This window comes from Watersipora subatra, chromosome 6 (genome assembly GCF_963576615.1).
Source record: "Watersipora subatra chromosome 6, tzWatSuba1.1, whole genome shotgun sequence".
Taxonomy (NCBI): domain Eukaryota; kingdom Metazoa; phylum Bryozoa; class Gymnolaemata; order Cheilostomatida; family Watersiporidae; genus Watersipora; species Watersipora subatra.
This window is the reverse complement of record NC_088713.1, coordinates 30,181,014-30,202,611: the sequence shown is the minus strand read 5'-3', so window position 1 is coordinate 30,202,611 and position 21,598 is coordinate 30,181,014. Positions and strand designations below refer to the sequence as shown.

The window sequence follows — 21,598 nt, the reverse complement described above, 5'->3', positions numbered from 1 at the left end:
TAGATAGATAGATAGATAGAGATATAGATAGATAATATACAGTATATATATAGATAATTGGCTGAGCTGTAGGCATCCACTGCCTATCAGCTTTCACATTGTAATGTCTTGTTCTACTGAACTAAGCGAGTGATTGTTCTCATAAACATATTTAAACAAGGTCTTTCCAAGTTCAGTGCAAATAATTACACTGTTTGAACAGCAGCCTAAGAAGTCGAAAAATTATTTTAGCTGCACATTTGGCTCACTAGTTACGATAGTAATAGGAGATTTCGTCGCAAGAGAGAACGATCAGATATCATGGCTTCCTATTACGCACCTGTTGATGTTGTAGTTGCATTTATATATATCTTGACTATAGTAATACCAACTATTATCTATGAAATAGTGCAGAGCGTTTTCGACTGGAAGAAAGCCTATCGATCAAGCAGGTGGGAAAGATGGCATCGAGATCGGTATGAACGACTTGAAGACGATGAAGAAAAAGTCGAGCTACTTAATAAATCAAAGGTATTTGTGATCGTTTACTGGATTGTGGTTGCTCTTTTTGTGATTCTACCCTTCACAGCTGTTGCTCTTGGCACAAACTCGCTGCATGAAAAAGCTCAGGCTGATGTCGGTACAACGATTAATATTGCTGGATTGGCTAAAACAAGAATTAATTTTGCTGCAAAGCGGTTCATCAATAAGCCAGCTGCTTGGGATCCGACTGATATCGCTCACCCAGCTGCTGAGAATAATGTCTTTTTCTTAACTACTAAACGGGTAAGAACCGGACCACAAACTATCAGCGACTGCACTGACTGTAGGAAGCCTTGCAGATCAGAAAATGATTGTGAAGCTGATATAACATCTGGCAATCCTGAAGACCCGGATGGAATCTCTACCGGAAACTGCTTGAATGGTTTCTGTGAAGTAAAAGGCTGGTGTCCGCACGAGCTTGATGAGGAAGATAGCGAGGCAGCCACTGAAGTGCTGGATGGCCACTTGCACTTCACCTTGTTCATTAAGTCACATATCAGCTTCACATATGACGGAGAAAACAAGACAAAATCATACAATAACATAGATGGACAGCTATACACAGATAAAGGAGCAAAATGCAAATATGACACAGAACAAAACAAGCATTGCCCGTTTTTCAGAATCACCGACATTCTCGACATCTCTACCGACAACAACGGGTATGAGAAGCTCATAAAGTATGGTGGAGTTGTCTCCATTCGACTTCAGTATTACTGCAACACAAATAAAGATGAAGAAACATGTCTTCCAGAGTATCATTTCAATCAGCTCACCACTAAAAATATGGATGACAATGGATACAACTTCACGGATGCTTCCTACTCCTATGAAAACAAAAGTATGAGAGACTTAACTCGCTCTACGGGAATCCTTTTCATCGTCACTGTACAAGCTTATGGTTTTAAAATATCTCCTATTAATGTTATCATCGTGTCAGCTTCTCTTCTCATAATGTTGAAGTCAGCCAAAAGTTTGGCTCGTTTGATAGTTGATATAATTTTCTGGTGTCGCCATTGTTATAACAAACGAGGTAGACCGAAACAAAGAGATGATGTTGTCGTTGATGACGCTGAGATGGATGAGGATGAGAATGCTGAAAGTCAGGCATTGTTAGATTCAGGTTCAACATCCTCCACAGACATTTAAAATATGTAGCCTCAGTTACTTAACTAATAGCTAGAAGTTGATATTCTACGAATTATCTTTACACCAAGCTATTTCATTTCACACAATTCTATCAATATTGCTATCGTGCATAATTGTTGCTTCGATTTTCTAAGTGGTATTTTTGCGCACTTTTAATATCATATAGGCAAATCGCACTTAGTACCTCCATTTTGAAGTGATGTTTACATGTTCATAATATGTCATAATTTTATACCAATTGTAGCAATGTATTTGCTATTATGGATTTGAAGCTACAGATATGCTTAGGCTACACTGTTACAATACGGTTATTAATACTTAAAACTTTCGATGCACTATCTTGACCCTGCAATATTATATGCTATATTATATATAAATACTATATACATGTACAATACTCATTCTATGTGAGTTGTGCAGCACCCAGTTTTTGTTATTCTTGATTACACAGCCTATTAAGACTCGTCATTCTGAGACAAAGGAACTCATAATGTGATCCCACTTCTATATTAATATTTATTAATCCTGTCATAAGGGTACTATACACCTCTTATGGAACCACTCATCTCTTATATTTAACCATTTTTGATATAATTAGGAAACAGATTTCTGGACTCTTGACGCGCTGATTTGTTATTCTAAATTTCTAGCACCTGCTATTTCACTGCATAGCATAAATGTTATTTGCTTCTTTTTACTTAATCGCTTACTGCCTAGGAAGTTTCGACATTAGTCATAATGACCAGGCAAACGTATATAAGCATGCGTAAATCAGAAACCATCCGAATTCCATATTTTACTCATGCTCTAGGTATAACTCTGCTCTTGTATTACTTTTATATTTTAGACTTGCGCAATTAGCATCAGCCATTGACTTGATTAACCTTTATATATTTTGTTTTCTGATTGAAAATTTAAATTTTAAATAAGTATAATCTGTTTTAAAGTTTTCCAGCTAAAACAAACCGTCTAATTCGCAAAATTAAATCTACACCTAAAATACAGTCCTCTACATTCGTAAATCATAAACCAATTACTTGAACCACCAATCCAGCACTTATAGTTAATAGTCCTAAAACAGAGGTACATTACAGAGTATTTGAGGATATAATGAAAAACTTTTGGTAAATAACGATAATCAACATTGGGTTTTTTCCTCAGTTTGCTATATAAACTTAAGTTTTGCCATTGCTGGGTGTGTTACTGCTTTGTGCTGTGAGTAATAGTACCAATAAAGACACTGCATTATTTAACTATAGCTCTGCTTGATTTTCCAAGGTCACCTTCTTGTCACTATTTCTGACTTGAGCATTGTGCTATTGGCTGAACACCAAGAATTCTTATTGCTTTAGTATTAATAGAGTATACAAGGATTATTCATGTCACTGTTTCTGACTTCGGTATTTTGCTATCAATCGTAGCTGCATTCACTATAAGTTCTACTGATCGAACATCAAAAGTTATTGCGATTGGCTTACTAGGGTGTAAAAGTTGGGAGAAGGTACCCAGAAATCTGTTTATCAGCTCGCCCTAGAGTCAGTTTATCGGCTCGCCCTCGAGTCTATTTATTGGCTCACCCTCGAGTTATTTATCGGCTCACCCTCGAGCCTATTTATCGGCTTGCCCTCGAGTCCGATTATCGGCTCGCCTATGAGTCTATGTGGGCTGGCCTTTGAGTTGGGAGTTGCCTACCCTTGATTAGTAGGGTTTACTTCAATGTACAATTCTACACATCTACACATGCGTTTGATTATCAAATTTCTGTTCAGCGGTAAAAGGGAAAAGGTATTAATCTGTTTGTTTGAATTTGGGTTTGTTAGAGACTTGAGATTGAAAAAACGAAGTTAGACTGTGCTACTTCCTAGTTTTTAATAACAAGAGAGTAGGCAGGAGAGGGAGGACAACTCACAGGGATAGAAACACAAAAAGGATTAACACCCTTTACTTTATTAATGTTTTAGTAAAACTTTGAAGACAAAATATTGTGATAAAACAGGTATATCTAAAACAGGATTAAAAACCCAAACTGGATAAAATCAACAGCTCATAAAAGGGTAATTTTCAAGGAAAGAACAACTTACAATTTGAGAAACATGCAATTTACCCTACAAACTTGTCAGCCCAAATATGTGTGGTAGCAAGCATGATGTACACACAAGCATATTTCTGTATACATATATTAATATAAAAGTAGATGTGGAAAAACCTGTGCAGGCGGTCTGCAAAAAATCTTATGAATGAAAACGTCAACAGCAAATTCCAGCAACCATGGATCACAGGCTAGATTTATAAACTTGATAGGGCGGATTTTTTAAACAAAAAACCAAGAGAAATTTTGGCCTGTTATGGAATGAACTGATGATACAAGTGCAACTTGTCGGTCCATCTATGCATGAAGCATTAGCACGTAGTACCGATCGACATTTGCTCAAAATGATATGTCTGAGCAGGTGCTTGTGGCTCCTATAAATCTGAAGTATTTCAGCCAAAAACTGACCGAGTCAGTGTGTGAAACTGCCAGCAATAGTGTTTGTCTAGCCACAGGTAATGGATCATCACTACAACAGGAAATACCTAAAGGTAGTTTAATTATGAGCGTAGTTTACATCATCACAGAATTAATAGAAGTGAAAATTTCCCCAATAATAATCTTTGCTATGATGAAAGTTGTGTCTGTTCGTCTGCCTTAAGCTATGGGTGGAGGCTGAGAAAAATGATTACATCATACAGGATTTGAGCTCACGGGTTTCAGTGATCCAGACTGACACTTTAACAAAGTCACCCTATCAATTGCCCACCGATATTTTAGAATAATTGTACATATACAGCAGTTATTACACCTGAAAATCTCTCCTGGAAAACTAGACTGCCAGGACACTAGCATGAACATAGCTGCCTAATTGGTGTGACACAAGACTAGCTGCCATTGCAGTATAAAAATGACTGCCAACTTTTACCAAAGCCTACAGCAACTGAGTCATGTGAACATTTGGCTGAACTGACTGCCTCAGTTTGAAACAGTCAAAGTTTAGTTAGCAATCACATACATGGAGCTTTTTAAGCACCTGCATCAAGCGTCGTGATGTCAATAAGAATCAAAACTCACCATAGAACTGAAGGAAACCTATCCCAGCACCAGCAACGACATCTGACACATAGTGACGGCCTGTAATAGAATATTCTAGAATGTTACAGTAATCCAACTTAAAAAATAAAATTATGTCAGCATGAGAATAAATGCTGGCAGGCATGAAAATGCTGTTTATGATTGTTTACTAAAAGTTTTTCTATTTTCAAATAAGAATGCCTTTTATACACATGGACAACTAGTAAATTTAATGTCTTACAAAATGTTTAAATTTTAAATAAAGACATTTTAGAAAAAAGCCAAATCCTTTTGGTCATGCAAGTTATAATTTAATTAGTAATATTCTACTTTAATGAACTGAAAGTAAAAATAAAAAAGCTTTCTATTTGTAATCTAACATCGCTATCTTATTCAGATAACTACATGTAGCATATCAGACAACAATTATAGAATTTATCTTCTCCCAGCTGAGCAGGCAATCCCTTGCTTACCTAGAATTATTCTAGATACTGAAGCAGAAATAGCCCAGCAAATGACGCCATATTGATAGACCAAATTCAAGTCAAAGCAGTGCAGTAATAGACATCCACACATTATAGCTCGTGTTGTATGTCCTAAAAATACAATTCATGAATGTCAATACAAACGAATAAGTCCTACTTTGATTATATTATTGAAGGACATTCACAGATGATATTTCATCACAACAGTCTAAGCGTAATCGATGCTTTTCACAAGAGAGTTGCTTACTCATGTCAAATTATATCAAACATTCAGCCATCTTGCAGCATGTGAGAAATTACGATGATTTTAACTAATGACATACAAGGTCTGATCCAAAAGTTCCCGGAATAGAGTTGTATACAATTGCATATTCGCACGATGGAAAAACCCATTGCAGCATTTACTGGGAAACACCTCCGGAGTGCTGTCACAAAATTTCAGGTCGCTATGACATGATATGTCAAGGTCAGCCATAATATGTCCATTATAACCATTAGAGAGATATCTGGAGAGACTGGACGTGGGCTTGGAACTGTTCAAAAAGTTTCAACCGACAATTTAAACATGAGACGAGTTGCAGCAAAGTTCGTGCAACGCTTGCTGACTGATGACCAAAAAGAGCTCAGGATTCACGCTTGCGAGGATTTTAAGGAAGCTTTCAGGAATGGTCAAAACTTTATTTCGAAGGTCATAATATCCTTGATTTCCCTAAATTCACACAAAATTTAATGCAAATACGCTGTTTCGGTTTATTAGACACGACGATAAAGAATTTTTGAAAATCGACGGAAGCACCTGACAGATCTTGACATATCGTCAGCTCAAATGAGAATGCGTTGTCATAGCAACCTGAAATTTTGTGACAACACTCCAGAGGTGTTTGCCAGCAAACGCTGCAATGAGTTTTTCCATCATGCGAATATGCAAGTGTATACAAAACCATTCCAGGAACATTTGGATCAGACCTTGTAATAAACAACTACCAGTCTATATTTTTCATAAATTGATGTAAAAGACAAATAAATCCTAATATTTGTGTCAATTATTTGCTGAGCGTACTTGCCAGAAGGGAATGAAAATCTTTTATCCAAGTCAAATGTGACCATGTTATCCCCAGGGCTATTGTGCTGTGGACGAGGACGCTGCACGGTGGACTTGATAATCACCACGACGACTAAGTCAAGGAACAGCGCTAAAAAACAAACATCAATAAAAGGACGAGAGAGAAAACTTTCTAAAAAGTCTCTGAATCGGTTCTGAAATGAGGAAAATGTAAATTGATTAAGATCATTAGTGTCATCTTTATCATCATTTACAACTGCTAGCTGTGTATGAACGATGACAGAATGGAAACCTTGAAGGTAAAGGAATTGTCCTCTCATACAGTATATTGGGTCATAGAATCTATTTTAATTATCTTTGGTAGATTTGTTCAGTTTGATTTTTATCCTGTATTGAACTTTATTTACAGATAATACAACCCCCTTATGATTAGGTTTGAGGAACATGGTCTCTGGATACAGAGAACATGGATAACTTATGTACAATATATATAGTATATAACATGGTATCTCATAATAACTCATGTACAATATATATAGCATATAACATGGTCTCTCATGATAACTCATGTACAATATATATAGTATATAACATGGTCTCTCATGATAACTCATGTACAATATATATAGCATATAACATGGTCTCTCATGATAACTCATGTACAATATATATAGTATATAACATGGTCTCTCATAATAACTCATGTACAATATATAGCATATAACATGGTCTCTCATGATAACTCATGTACAATATATATAGTATATAACATGGTCTCTCATGATAACTCATGTACAATATATATAGCATATAACATGGTCTCTCATGATAACTCATGTACAATATATATAGTATATAACATGGTCTCTCATAATAACTCATGTACAATATATATAGTATACAACATGATCTCTCATAATAACTCATGTACAATATATATAGTATATAACATGGTCTCTCATGATAACTCATGTACAATATATATAGCATATAACATGGTCTCTCATGATAACTCATGTACAATATATATAGCATATAACATGGTCTCTCATAATAACTCATGTACAATATATATAGCATATAACATGGTCTCTCATGACAACTCATGTACAATATATATAGCATATAACATGGTCTCTCATGATAACTCATGTACAATATATATAGTATATAACATGATCTCTCATAATAACTCATGTACAATATATATAGTATATAACATGGTCTCTCATGATAACTCATGTACAATATATATAGCATATAACATGGTCTCTCATGATAACTCATGTACAATATATATAGTATATAACATGGTCTCTCATGATAACTCATGTACAATATATATAGCATATAACACGGTTTCTCATGGTAACTCATGTACAATATATATAGCATATAACATGGTCTCTCATGATAACTCATGTACAATATATATAGTATATAACATGGTCTCTCATGATAACTCATGTACAATATATATAGCATATAACATGGTCTCTCATGATAACTCATGTACAATATATATAGTATATAACATGGTTTCTCATGGTAACTCATGTACAATATATATAGCATATAACATGGTCTCTCATAATAACTTATGTACAATATATATAGTATATAACATGGTTTCTCATGATAACTCATGTACAATATATATAGCATATAACATGGTCTCTCATGATAACTCATGTACAATATATATAGTATATAACATGGTCTCTCATGATAACTCATGTACAATATATATAGCATATAACATGGTCTCTCATGATAACTCATGTACAATATATATAGCATATAACATGGTCTCTCATAATAACTTATGTACAATATATATAGTATATAACATGGTCTCTCATGATAACTCATGTACAATATATATAGTATATAACATGATCTCTCATGATAACTTATGTACAATATATATAGCATATAACATGGTCTCTCATAATAACTCATGTACAATATATATAGCATATAACATGGTCTCTCATGATAACTCATGTACAATATATATAGTATATAACATGGTCTCTCATGATAACTCATGTACAATATATATCGCATATAACATGGTCTCTCATGATAACTCATGTACAATATAGATAGCATATAACATGGTCTCTCATAATAACTCATGTACAATATATATAGTATATAACATGATCTCTCATGATAACTTATGTACAATATATATAGCATATAACATGGTCTCTCATAATAACTCATGTACAATATATATAGCATATAACATGGTCTCTCATGATAACTCATGTACAATATATATAGTATATAACATGGTCTCTCATGATAACTCATGTACACTATATATAGTATATAACATGGTCTCTCATGATAACTCATGTACAATATATATCGCATATAACATGGTCTCTCATGATAACTCATGTACAATATATATAGCATATAACATGGTCTCTCATAATAACTCATGTACAATATATATAGCATATGACATGGTCTCTCATGATAACTTATGTACAATATATATAGTTGTCACAGATTCTGAGTGCTGTATATAGTATCATAAACAATGTAATAGCATGACAATAGCTATTGCGCAATACGCTGATGAGTCATGATCATAAATTTAGAAGCATTGTTCTATTACTAGATTTTTCCTGAATGGATTTTCTGGAGGTTTCTAGAATAATTGTAAGGAGGTATAAATAGCCTGACTGCAGCAGTTCATCAGAATTAAGAATTCAGTTTACAGCGTGCATGGCTACAAGTCAGCAATAAAGGATTATATCATACTCTCACAGCAATCTCCTGCATATTATTACTTATACATAGTTAGCCGCAATATTACACCCGGACGTCTTAACTCTTAGCCTTGTGCAGACATCAGGATACAATCACAACACCAGATATCTCGAACCTGTCACATTGTATCACCACTTTGTGACAACTTGGGGGCTGCTCCGGGAATATCTACCGTTGATCAGGATTATATCAGTCTAACTCACGCAAGACATAAAGAGTACCAAAAGACAGTCAGTAATGGCGGAGACTAGTATGAGCAGTATGCAGAGGGCAATGGATATGGGCGGGAAGCTTGGATTAAAGGTTGACTTGCAACAAAATTCACATTACAGTTATTTGGTATCAAAAGATTCGCCATGTTTTACTCTGTTGTGTGGTAGGTGCCAAATATGTGGAAATGTGATTAAAAGCTCTTAAAAGCTCAAAAACAAAAAGCCGCCGTAGATTGGAATCTCTTGATTTCGATGACGTATCCGCGCTGTATGGTTATTGTCTTGTCACGTGATGTTCTCGCGTGAATTGAAAGGCCAATAAAAAGCTCAATATCAAACTTATCGTAGCAATAGTTTATGATAATCACTTCGGGTTTTACCTAAGACCCCGTATCAAATATAGATGCTCGCTACTTTACAGTTTCGGCTTGGCCATTCCGTTCGACTATTCATGTCTGAGTTGCGATCATAAAAAATGTCAAATTCTGAAGAGTTAAGACCCTGGCGTTTCGAGCCTGACGCTCCATCTGAAGAAAATCCTCAACAGAATAAAACCTCCCAGCAAGTAAGCACCGCCACTAGCCAGCTCTTATGTGCCAAGCTAGCTAGTAGTAATAGTTTTAGCTTGAGAGTGATAGAACGAATATTATTATATATGATTTTAATGATGATAATTATCGCTTCAATATTGCGAAAAAATAATTACAGATTTTTTTCGAATGACAACATTAACAATTTTAATATTTAAATCTAGTGCTGCACTGATATGCTGTTGGATAACATCGACCTGATGTATTAGCTATGGTTGCATAGACATATCTGTTCATTTCTTTAGGAGCTAATACCACCGGCTACAGAGTGGTGTGCCTGCGAGCGTTGTCAAGACATGCCATCTCTTCCTGAATGTTTGTGCTGCCATTATGCTGAGTTTGCGCATTGTCTCCTTCACCGAGGGGAGCATGAATGCCTGCGTATGCATCCTGGTGTAAACGAATTTGTGGCGTCTGCACCCCTTGAGTTGAGGTGGAATAATTACCTGCGATATCATAGTGAGTTGGATATTCATTTAATGCCAACAACACCAAGGTTATGCTAATGTGTCAAGCATTATCTACAATTCTTGTGTTACACATTTAATGCATCAGTTGAACACACATATTCTGAACTCGTGGAACACAAGGAGAACTGGTATATTTGGCTTGTACACTTACTACAGTAGAGAGTGTATTAGTTTTATGATTTTATTATATAAAGATCGAGATTATTTTGATGATCAGCAATTATTGTTTTTCAATAGTTGTTTTGGTAGATAATCTATTCCCATTTGGAGAGCCATCGCCAAATGCTCGGAAAAGGTTGTGTGCATACCGCAATCTTGTTTTGGTTTATGCCGCAAATCTTGTTTGCAAGTCTGCAAACTCTTCTTCATCATCCGTTGGTGGGAAAAGAGCCCGAATCTTAGACACCAAGCATGCAGGTAGAGGCCGTCGCTCACGGCGACAAATTTGCGGCATAAGCCAAAACACAAGCTTGCAGTATGCACACAACCTTTGTAACAACATCCGTTGTAATGGACCTCACTCTCAGGCCGTGGGAAATTAGATCGGACTGGCATCGCTTGAAGCCTTCCAGCTCCATGGTGTTAGAGCTGGTGGTCTCTGTTGACTGCAATGTAAAGAAAGTTACGACCAACAATTACTTTCACATTATTTGAATGAACTATTTAGCTAGATGAGCAACTTCATGTTTATGTATTGATAACTACTAAAAAATTTGGGTTTTTGTCAGGCTGTGAAGTAAAAACTGTCAAAGTTTTACCTTGACAAGATGGCTGCTGACTATTAAACCGCAGCTCTGATCCATCATAGTGTAGGCTCTGTATAGTGCGCAATGCCCCGGACTATCGCATCTACCGTCACCTGCCAAATCAAGCTCCCAATCGATTGCTGCCATCAATCCCTCGTTATGCAGGGTGTACTGCTCAGCAATACACTGTAAAATATTGTAAAACTTCATTATACAAGATTAATTTGTATCATTATCATTAGTCTAAGAATGTAGAATCCTCTTCCCCCTTTTTGTGCTATATTATGATGAATCAGAATTTTGAATTATAATATATTTTGCTTGAAGGATGACATATTTTCATTTCAAAAAAAAATTGTTTCTAAATGTTGTTATTCAATTAGTGTGCCAAGCTTTTACTCACATTTTCCAAGTTTATGAGTAAATATTAACACTCACACCATGTAAGTATTATCTTTGTTGGTAGAGGCAAACGCTGTGACTTGGTATTGCGATGTTCAGGAGCGACAGAAAACGGAGGTTCTGCGTAAGGCATCCGCCAGAAAAGAGTGATGCAGCTGCCAGCAGGGGGTTGATGACGTGAGCTCTGTTCACCCTGGCAGTTGTTTCCCAAGTGTACGATCGGTGACAGGAGGCACATGTAACCTTGAACTCTACCCATCCGCCTTCTCGCACCATCGTGAATGAGCAGGGGAGGGCGCAGGTGTGACAGTGAAATAGTCGCTGGAGTGCTGTCACACTTACTATTATTTTCTCCTCTTTGAAGGAGGATTCGGTTCTGAAATCACAACACAATAGTTGACTTGCAATAAGATTTGTACAACATCATTTCCTGTTATTATATCATATTTGCTTGATCAGAAAAAGAATAAATATATAGCCATGCAATCATGACACAGATTTTACAAAACCCTATCAGAATCCATGATATTGTAAACATAAAATGTGAGTAATAACTCTATGGATATTTTTTATATTTTGTCAAGTTTGGTTTAGTTCAGCTCTATCTTACATGTAATTGGAGAGCGTTTGACGCTGGCCAACATAGCGCTCAAACTCTTCCCAGTCTTTAGTGGTTGGCACAAACTCTTCATCTAATACTAATAATAATCAACTAATAATATTAATATGCTATTAACGATGATACCAGAAAATGACAATAACTATTTTATATAACATATCTATAAGTGAGTGGGGTTAAGAAATTTGGCGAAATTAATCGTGAAACAACATTATTTTATCAATTATATATTAATATATTACGTTTTACAGATAGATATGCAGTATGAATTAGTTTTGTTATTATAATAAGAATAATACACGTAATTAAAAAGATAAAATACTAATAATATAATATTACAATTAAATGAAATTAATATTGTTATATTAAATATAGATTAATACAGTACTATTAGGAGAATACTAGATAATAACCCGAGTTACAACTACTAATACAAGTAGTTCATAAAATAAATTACTCACGTGCTTTGGTGATATTTGGAGTATGCAAACAGGTTAGAAAACATGTCGTCTTTGAACTGGCGAAAACAAAGGTAAGAGTAAGCAGACGAATAAATAAAGTTTGTCATATCCAGCTTCACCCAGTTGCTCCACGCCTGGTGAAGGTCTAGTCTTTTCTCAGCTCTTGGCCAAAAAAAGGTGCTTCTCAGTTTGGCAGCTGCACAAACACTATGTGGCGCGTTAGACATTATGACGAATTGAAATAAACAAGTTTAATATGAGATAGTGTTTGCTATTTGCGATAGATCAAACTTGAACTGAAACTAACATTATCTGATCATGTGACTTACAATTCCCGCTATACGGCGCGAAAAATTTCTACAGCATTTTTCAACCATCATAGCGGACCAAAAAGCTCATCATTTTTATCAGAGAATGATATGCAATCGTTCAAGCTAAGCTTAAAAAATTAAACATATTTTTATGCTATGTTTTGAGATATCAGTGCTCAAAGTTGCAGCATTACGATGCCGATAAAATAGACGCGTAAGAACAATAGACATAGTTTTTATCGCAAGCGTGAAGTATATTTGTGAAAATAGTTCGACGAATAAGGATGCATGAAAGTGTAAACATAAACTATCTCGCACACATTTTAGCCGTTTTAGCACACATACGTCACATTTTAGCCGTTTTGGAAAACGAATCCAAACTAGGGCGGTCTCGTGTGGCTGCGATTTTCTGTTCGTTTTTGAGCTTTTAAGAGCTTGTAATCACATTCGCACATATTTGGCACTTACAACACAATAGAGTAAGACATGGCGAATCTTTTGATACCAAATAACTGTAATGTGAATTTTGTTGCAAGTCAACCTTTAAAGGATGCTGAGCTAGCCAAATTCATTGAAGAGAACGAACCAAAGTTCGCAGCGGAGATTGAACGCGAGGAGAGACGCGAGGAGAGACAGATGGAACGAGAAGCCAAAAAAGAGGCCGAAGCTGAGAACAGACAACTCCAAATGACGCAAATGGAGATAGACAGCCAGAAACAAGCAAGAGAGTTGGAGATGCAAAAAGAGATAGAAGAAAAGAGGTTAGCGCATGAGCTCGAGATGAAAAAACTGGAAGTGGAGACTATTAGGGTGGAGGACTCCAAAAATGAGAGTACAAGACTAGAGTGGGTTAGCAATAAACCTAAACCCAAACTACCAGTGTTTGATGATAAAACAGATGACATGGATAGTTACCTGCAGCGATTTGAATGGATAGCTGAAAACTATCAGTGGGATAAAGATGAATGGTCATTCCATTTGAGCCAATATCTCAAAGGTAAGGCTACAGAGACTTACACTAGAATGGCGGCAGAGAATAGGAAGAACTACGATCAGGTGAAGGAAGCTCTGTTAAAACGCTACAATCTCACGGAGGAAGGCTACAGAAAGCGATTCAGAGAGAGTAAAGCCGAGCACGACGAAACACCACAACAATTTCTAGTTCGACTCAGTACCTACATTGACAAGTGGGTGGAGCTATCAAACTGCAAAGACCTGAAAGAACTCAACTTGCGAGAACAATTCATAGCGGCATGTCCTACGGATCTCGCTGTACATCTAAAGGAGATGAAATTTGACAGCTGTGACGAGTTGGCTGAAGCTGCTGACCGATACCTGACAGCTCATGGTCGCAAGATGTCATTCACAAGGAAGACAACTCCAAATGAGACAACCATCACCGGCCACAGTTATAACGAAAAGGGGCATATTGCAAATCGGTGTAATAAGAAGCCTTAAAAGTACTGCGCACACTGCAAGATGAATAACCATAACACAGCCGAATGTCGAAGACTCAAGACACCTACGCACAAGGCGGGTGTGGCTGAAGGGGAGACAAATCCAGAAGGACAGAATACGGATGAAATTAAGCTAAGTGGAAAGCGTTACGTACAAGTAGCATGTTGTAAAGGTAAAGTTGGTAAAATGGAGAATGGAGTAAACCTGGTTGGAGGTTATGTAAATGGTAAGCAGGTAGAGATGATTAGAGATACTGGATGCACCACAGTAGTGGTCAAGAAATCACTGGTAAAAGCTGATCAGTACACAGGAGAGGAAGGATATCTACGAATGGCAGATAACACTGCTAGAAAACTGCCATTTGCCAAAATCAGCATCGATACACCATTCTATCAGGGAGATGTAACAGCGATGGTTATGGAGACACCCATTCATGATCTAATGCTTGGAAATATTTCAGGCGCTCGATCCCCATGTGATCCACTACCAGAACAGGATCAGGAGTGTTCTGTGGTTACACGCACACAAGCTATAGAAAATAAACGAGGAGAAAAACCATTATCAGTTGTCAGCAATGAAAACCTCGAAGTAAACAGAGAAGACCTCATCAAGTCACAGAGAGAAGACGATTCTCTAAAGAGGCTGTATGACGCTACAGAAGCAATAACGAAAGGCAAACAACAAACCAGGTTCATGGTGAAGAAGGACATCCTTTATCGTGAATATTATCACCCAGGGTATAACAGCGGACAGCCGATAAAACAAGTAGTTGTACCGAAAACTCTACGTGTCGCTGTGATGAGACACGCCCACGATTCTTTATTGAGTGGACATCTGGGAATCTGTAAAACTACTGATTGAATCTTAACCAACTTCTTCTGGCCAGGTCTACATGATGAGGTTACGAGATTCTGTCGATCCTGCGACATCTGTCAATGCACTGTAAAGAAAGGTTCAGTACAGAAGGTTCCCCTACAGCGGACTCCACTAATTGAGACTCCATTCAAGCGCTGCGCTGTCGACTTGATTGGACCGATTAACCCTCCGAGTGAAAAAGGGCATAGATATATACTAACTCTGGTGGACTACGCTACTCGATACCCCGAGGCTGTTCCACTGAAAGAGATAAGCTCAGAAGCAGTGGCTGAAGCTCTAATCGACATTTACAGTCGGGTTGGAATACCTGAAGAAGTAATCAGTGATCGAGGGACCCAATTCATATCTGAGTACATGGAGGAGTTCGCCAGACTACTCGGCATGAAGCAGATGCCGACAACTCCCTACCATGCTATGGCTAATGGACTGGTGGAGCGATTCAATGGCACACTGAAGTCAATGCTAAAAAAGTTATGCCATCAGGAGCCAAGGCAGTGGCACAGATACATAAACCCGGCACTATTTGCCTACAGAGAGGTCCCACAGGAATCTACGGGATTCTCACCATGCGAGCTGTTGTACGGAAGGACAGTACGAGGGCCGATGGATATTCTACGACAGCTATGGACACAGGATGATGCCGATGGAGAGACCAAGAGTAGCTACCAACACGTGTTTGATCTGCGTGCTAAGCTGGAAGATACGATGGAGTTGGCCCAGAAAGCGCTAGAAGGAAATAAGCAGAGGTACAAGCATTACTTCGACAAGAAGGCAAAGAAAAGGGAATTTCAAGAAGGTGACAAAGTTCTCATCCTGCTCCCTACTAACCACAACAAGTTACTAATGCACTGGCAGGGACCATACAACGTAGAAGAGAAGGTCGGGATAAACGCATACCGAGTTCAGGTCAAAGGTAAAAGCCGAACCTACCACGCTAACCTGCTGAAGAAATACTACGTGAGAGATAGTGAAAAGGAAATAACTGAGGTAGCTGGTATCAGAGAAGTAGAAGAAGAGGAAGGCACACTGGCAGAGTTGTATTCGGGAAAGTCAGTCGGAACTGTGAAAGATCTGAAGATGGGAGAAAATATATCTGATGAGCAGAGAAAGCAGATCGCGGACATCGTCAAGGACTACACAGATATATTCACAGACAGACCGGGAAACTGCAATCTCATCAAGCATCCGATTACTCTAACCAGTAACAAGCCCATCAAATCCAAACCCTACACATTACTTTATGCGGTGAGAGAATCACTTAGAGAAGATATAAAAGATATGCTGAACACAGGGATCATCAGAGAATCGAACTCTCCATATGCATCACCAGTCGTACTCGTGAAAAAGCCTGATGGATCCAATCGACTATGTGCTGACTACCGGAACTTGAACAAAATAACAGTGTTTGATCCAGAGTCAATGACAACAGCAAGCGATCTCTTTTAAAAGATGAGCGGTGATCACTACTTCTCGAAGGTAGATCTAACTAAGGGCTACTGGCAGATTCCCGTAGAGGAGAATGGCATACCGAAGACTGCATTTGTCACTCCAGATGGACAATACAAGTTCATCAGGATGCCGTTTGGGATGGTCAACTCTGGAGCAACATTTGTACGTGGCATGAAGAAGCTATTAAAGGATTTACCAGGAGTAGACAACTACATCGATGACATCATCATACACACTGCCAAATGGGAGGATTACATGGACGCACTGAGAGAACTCTTCACTCGTTTGGCCAAGGCACAGCTCACAATCAAACCGACGAAATGCTACCTCAGTGGAACATCTATAGAGTTCCTAGGTCACAAGATCGATCGGGGAGAACTGAAATCGATGGAAGACAATGTGGAGAAAATCACTGAAGCTCCAAGGCCTCTGACCAAAACTCAACTACGGTCGTTTCTAGGATTGACGGGCTACTACCGAGAGTTCGTCCCAAATTACGCGGCGATAACAAGTCCTCTGTCGGACTTGACTAAAAAAGGACAACCTAATAAAGTTATCTGGACAGATGCGCAAGAGAAGGCATACCGGAAATTAAGAGCGACCATAACCGAGAAACCAGTTCTGAAACTACCAGACATAACGAAGCAGTTCACCCTAAGGACTGACGCGTCGGACACTGGACTCGGAGCGGTGCTACTACAGGAACATGATGGAAAGCTATTTCCTGTCAGCTATGCTAGCAGAAAACTACTGGACCGAGAAAGGAATTACTCAACAATAGAGAAAGAATGCCTGGCAATTGTATGGGCTGTAAAGAAATATCTACCATATCTCTACGGCGTGGAGTTCATACTACAAACGGGTCACCAACCACTAACCTACATCAATCGAGCAAAGTATGAGAACAGCAGAGTGATGAGATGGGCGCTATATCTACAGGATTATCGCATGACGGTGGAATCGATCAAAGGGAAAGACAACGTAGGAGCGGACTACATGAGCAGAATAGACTCAGAATCTTAATGCTGGAAATTTGACTATAAATTTCCTCTTGAATGGGGAGTTGTCACAGATTCTGAGTGCTGTATATAGTATCATAAACAATGTAATAGCATGACAATAGCTATTGCGCAATACGCTGATGAGTCATGATCATAAATTTAGAAGCATTGTTCTATTACTAGATTTTTCCTGAATGGATTTTCTGGAGGTTTCTAGAATAATTGTAAGGAGGTATAAATAGCCTGACTGCAGCAGTTCATCAGAATTAAGAATTCAGTTTACAGCGTGCATGGCTACAAGTCAGCAATAAAGGATTATATCATACTCTCACAGCAATCTCCTGCATATTATTACTTATACATAGTTAGCCGCAATATTACACCCGGACGTCTTAACTCTTAGCCTTGTGCAGACATCAGGATACAATCACAACACCAGATATCTCAAACCTGTCACATTGTATCACCACTTTGTGACAATAGTATATAACATGGTCTCTCATGTTAACTCATGTACACTATATATAGCATATAACATGGTCTCTCATGATAACTCATGTACAATATATATAGCATATAACATGGTCTCTCATGATAACTCATGTACAATATATATAGTATATACAGTGTAACATGGTCTCTCATGTTAACTCATGTACACTATATATAGCATATAACATGGTCTCTCATGATAACTCATGTACAATATATATAGTATATAACATGATCTCTCATGATAACTCATGTACAATATATATAGTATATAACATGGTCTCTCATGATAACTCATGTACAATATATATAGCATATAACATGGTCTCTCATGATAACTCATGTACAATATATATAGCATATAACATGGTCTCTCATGATAACTCATGTACAATATATATAGCAAATAACATGGTCTGTCATGACAACTCATGTACAATATATATAGTTTATAACATGGTCTCTCATGATAACTGATGTACAATATATATAGCATATAACATGATCTCTCATGATAACTCATGTACAATATATATAGCATATAACATGGTCTGTCATGACAACTCATGTACAATATATATAGTATATAACATGGTCTCTCATGATAACTGATGTACAATATATATACCGTACAGGATGAAAATATTCGTTGGTTATAAAAATTTGCGAACAGTCAATTCCGCGAATTATTAAATTCCGTGAATAATTAGTTCTATTTTTAATCACAAGGGAGAATAACTACTCCATCAAATTAAAAACTAGCTGCTACGCTAGTTTTTAATATAAATACTAAACTTAGTTGAGTTCCAAAACATTTTTAAAATCATTGCTTGGTCTTTGAGCTAACACCATTGCCAATGCATCACACTTTTTTTCCAAAATTATTCAAGGTTGTCACAAGATATGCAGAGTGGCGTCATCACGAAAATAGTCTGAATTATTACCGTGTAGTTTCATCATAGGCCATAGTACACATTTGCTCCCAAGTAAAATAAAAAAACTGTTATATTACATTTGCTCGATCATAGTTTTTAAATATCTTGCTTTGCCCAGGCATCGCAGCGCACCCCTGTTAGTATTCCATATATTAAACTGTATTTGGCTACAAATCCAAATTTTAATAGCAATATACAGTATATAGGGCGTGAAATAGTTGTTAACGTTCTAAACATAGACATCATCGTAGTAAGAGCCCCGTCTATCCGTTTGAAGTCGCAGTTGGAGAGTAAAAAAAGGTTACACAATAAAAGATTTGAACTCATGACAAACGGTTTCAAGTCCACAATAATGGTTTTGACTGCTTGGAACACACCTGCACCAATGCTTCACTTTTTATGATTTGGATTTATTGTGCGTATTCTTATTCTCTATGCTTTATTGTCACGCCTGATATCTCACCCAACACACTAGGCTGCCTTTGTACTAGTAGCGTATAATATGTGTGTTGATAGATTTTAGGTTAAAATAATTTTATTACTGTTTGTTTCATACACCTTTATCGTGAGATAGAGGGGATGACATTTTACAAGCTGAAGGATAAAACTACAAGAATAAACCATCAAATAGAAAACTGTTCAAAAAACAAGAGCTTTAGCAAGTCTTGCCCATTACAGTTACAGTCTCCGTTTTTCAAAAAGAACAGTCAGCCTTAATAGTAGAAATGAACTTACTAACAGTTGTAACAATGTCAAAATGTAAGTTTGCCTCCGCAATTACATCCTTTTATTTCTACCATTTGGCTTACAGAATGCGATATTTAGTAGATATCACTTTTATCATTTATTCCGATGATTATACCTTTTTTAGGTGTACAAAGTTAATAGCAATAAAATGTAATTTTAATGCAAGTTATAGTAACACATATTATATCACTCCATAGATATAAAAAACATATTATTATATCTATGTATATTTTTATTACATACATTATAGATCTATGTATTTATTATATACATTATACATTATATTTAATATATATATTTATTATATATAATAAATATATTTATTATATTATATAGTATGATTAATATCTATGTTTGGGTTTATTATATCTATGTAGCACCGACATTCAATTTTAGATAATTTTATTGAGCAATCAGAAGTTGTAAACTAGAACAATATATTTATAAAAAGTAAGTGTTTATAAATTTTAGAGACAATTCAAACTTTGATGAAGTTACTGGTGAACTATATTTGCCAGAGTTCAGGATATACTGATAGCATTATATAACAACCATGGACATAGTGGAAAAATTTATATAGACATACTTTTGATATACAGTAGTTGACATACAGTAGTAGATATACAGTAGTAGATATACAGTGGTGTGAGAAATAAACTGGGTTCCTTTGTTGACAAACTGAAATTCTCATTACCAACATTTACTCATTGTGAATTTAGTAAATAGCTGTAAGAAATGTCTACTGCCTGAGAATATAATTGGCAGAGCAAGATATTTAGCATCATTGTTTAAAACCCTTGAAAGCCAGTTAGACTAACTTTCAACTGTACAACCAATTAATTATCCGTAAACAAAATAATACATATATATATTATATAATATATATATATTATTATTATATATTATATTGACATAGCATAGATAAGTACCTTTTATGATTATTATCAGTATTGCTTACAATAGCTTAACACCTTCACTTGTACCTGAACCAGTAATAATCAAATTAGTTCCCATGTGACAGAACAAAAGCACACAAACTTAACATAGTCAAAATAACAAGGCAAATTCAACACTTATGTTGTGCGTAGATTCAGATCAGTTATGCATAACATAATTCCTCCATGTCCCCCATGACAGCTTAGCGCCTAGTTGGGGAGAACAGTCGTTTCAATGCTCTTGCAAAAATGTTGACATATTCAAAAGCTTGTTCAACTAAAGTTTTGTATGTTACCAGCAACATGTAGCCATATCGTTACTGTCATATCACATACATTGCCAAGGAAGTGACGATAAATTTAGATCAACAAGTTTCATTTTATTGTGTAATGGCGCAAGCTTCTCACTACCAAGGCAAGTTTGAGCTCAAATTACATTACATGCAAAGCTAACAAAACATTTATTTATCCCCTTACCTAATAAAAAGTTCACTTTCAGATGTGTTTCCTTATCGTTTGAAGCCATCACAATCCCGATGCACGAAAAAATAATCCATGGTAAGCCATGAAAAGAAAACTCTAGCAATCTAGAGGCTAATCGTAATGCAACCCAAGAAGTAGATGGATGCGCACAAACAGCAAGTGACTTTGTAGCACAAGTATCAAGTTCCAATATCGTAGCCATCTCAAATGAATACAACTACGAGTGGACCGCTTAACCCAAACCTATTATTTACCGGATGTATGGAATGAAGAGCGCCATCTTTTAATATAACCAC

General features: G+C 36.7%; 2 protein-coding genes, 1 long non-coding RNA gene and 1 pseudogene across 3 annotated transcripts; 2 read left to right on the top strand and 2 right to left on the bottom strand.

The window, feature by feature from the left end:
- Positions 1 to 300: 300 nt before the first annotated feature.
- On the top strand, positions 301 to 1,671 carry LOC137398203 (P2X purinoceptor 4-like). The gene has a single exon (XM_068084309.1). The coding sequence runs from the start codon at positions 301 to 303 to the stop codon at positions 1,669 to 1,671; it is 1,371 nt and encodes a 456-aa protein (XP_067940410.1).
- Positions 1,672 to 3,576: 1,905 nt separating this feature from the next.
- Positions 3,577 to 21,573, bottom strand: LOC137398690 (polyisoprenoid diphosphate/phosphate phosphohydrolase PLPP6-like). Its single transcript, XM_068084882.1, has 5 exons — positions 21,297 to 21,573; positions 6,327 to 6,455; positions 5,251 to 5,373; positions 4,778 to 4,837; positions 3,577 to 4,229 (listed from the first exon to the last, which is right to left on the bottom strand). The coding sequence occupies exons 1-5, from the start codon at positions 21,502 to 21,504 to the stop codon at positions 4,153 to 4,155; spliced, it is 597 nt and encodes a 198-aa protein (XP_067940983.1). The 5' UTR covers positions 21,505 to 21,573; the 3' UTR covers positions 3,577 to 4,152.
- LOC137398749 (uncharacterized) lies at positions 10,499 to 11,287 on the bottom strand. Its single transcript, XR_010979017.1, has 2 exons — positions 11,146 to 11,287; positions 10,499 to 10,992 (listed from the first exon to the last, which is right to left on the bottom strand). It is a non-coding gene; the product is annotated as an uncharacterized lncRNA (long non-coding RNA).
- LOC137398779 (uncharacterized) lies at positions 14,406 to 17,732 on the top strand (annotated as a pseudogene).
- Positions 21,574 to 21,598: the final 25 nt, after the last annotated feature.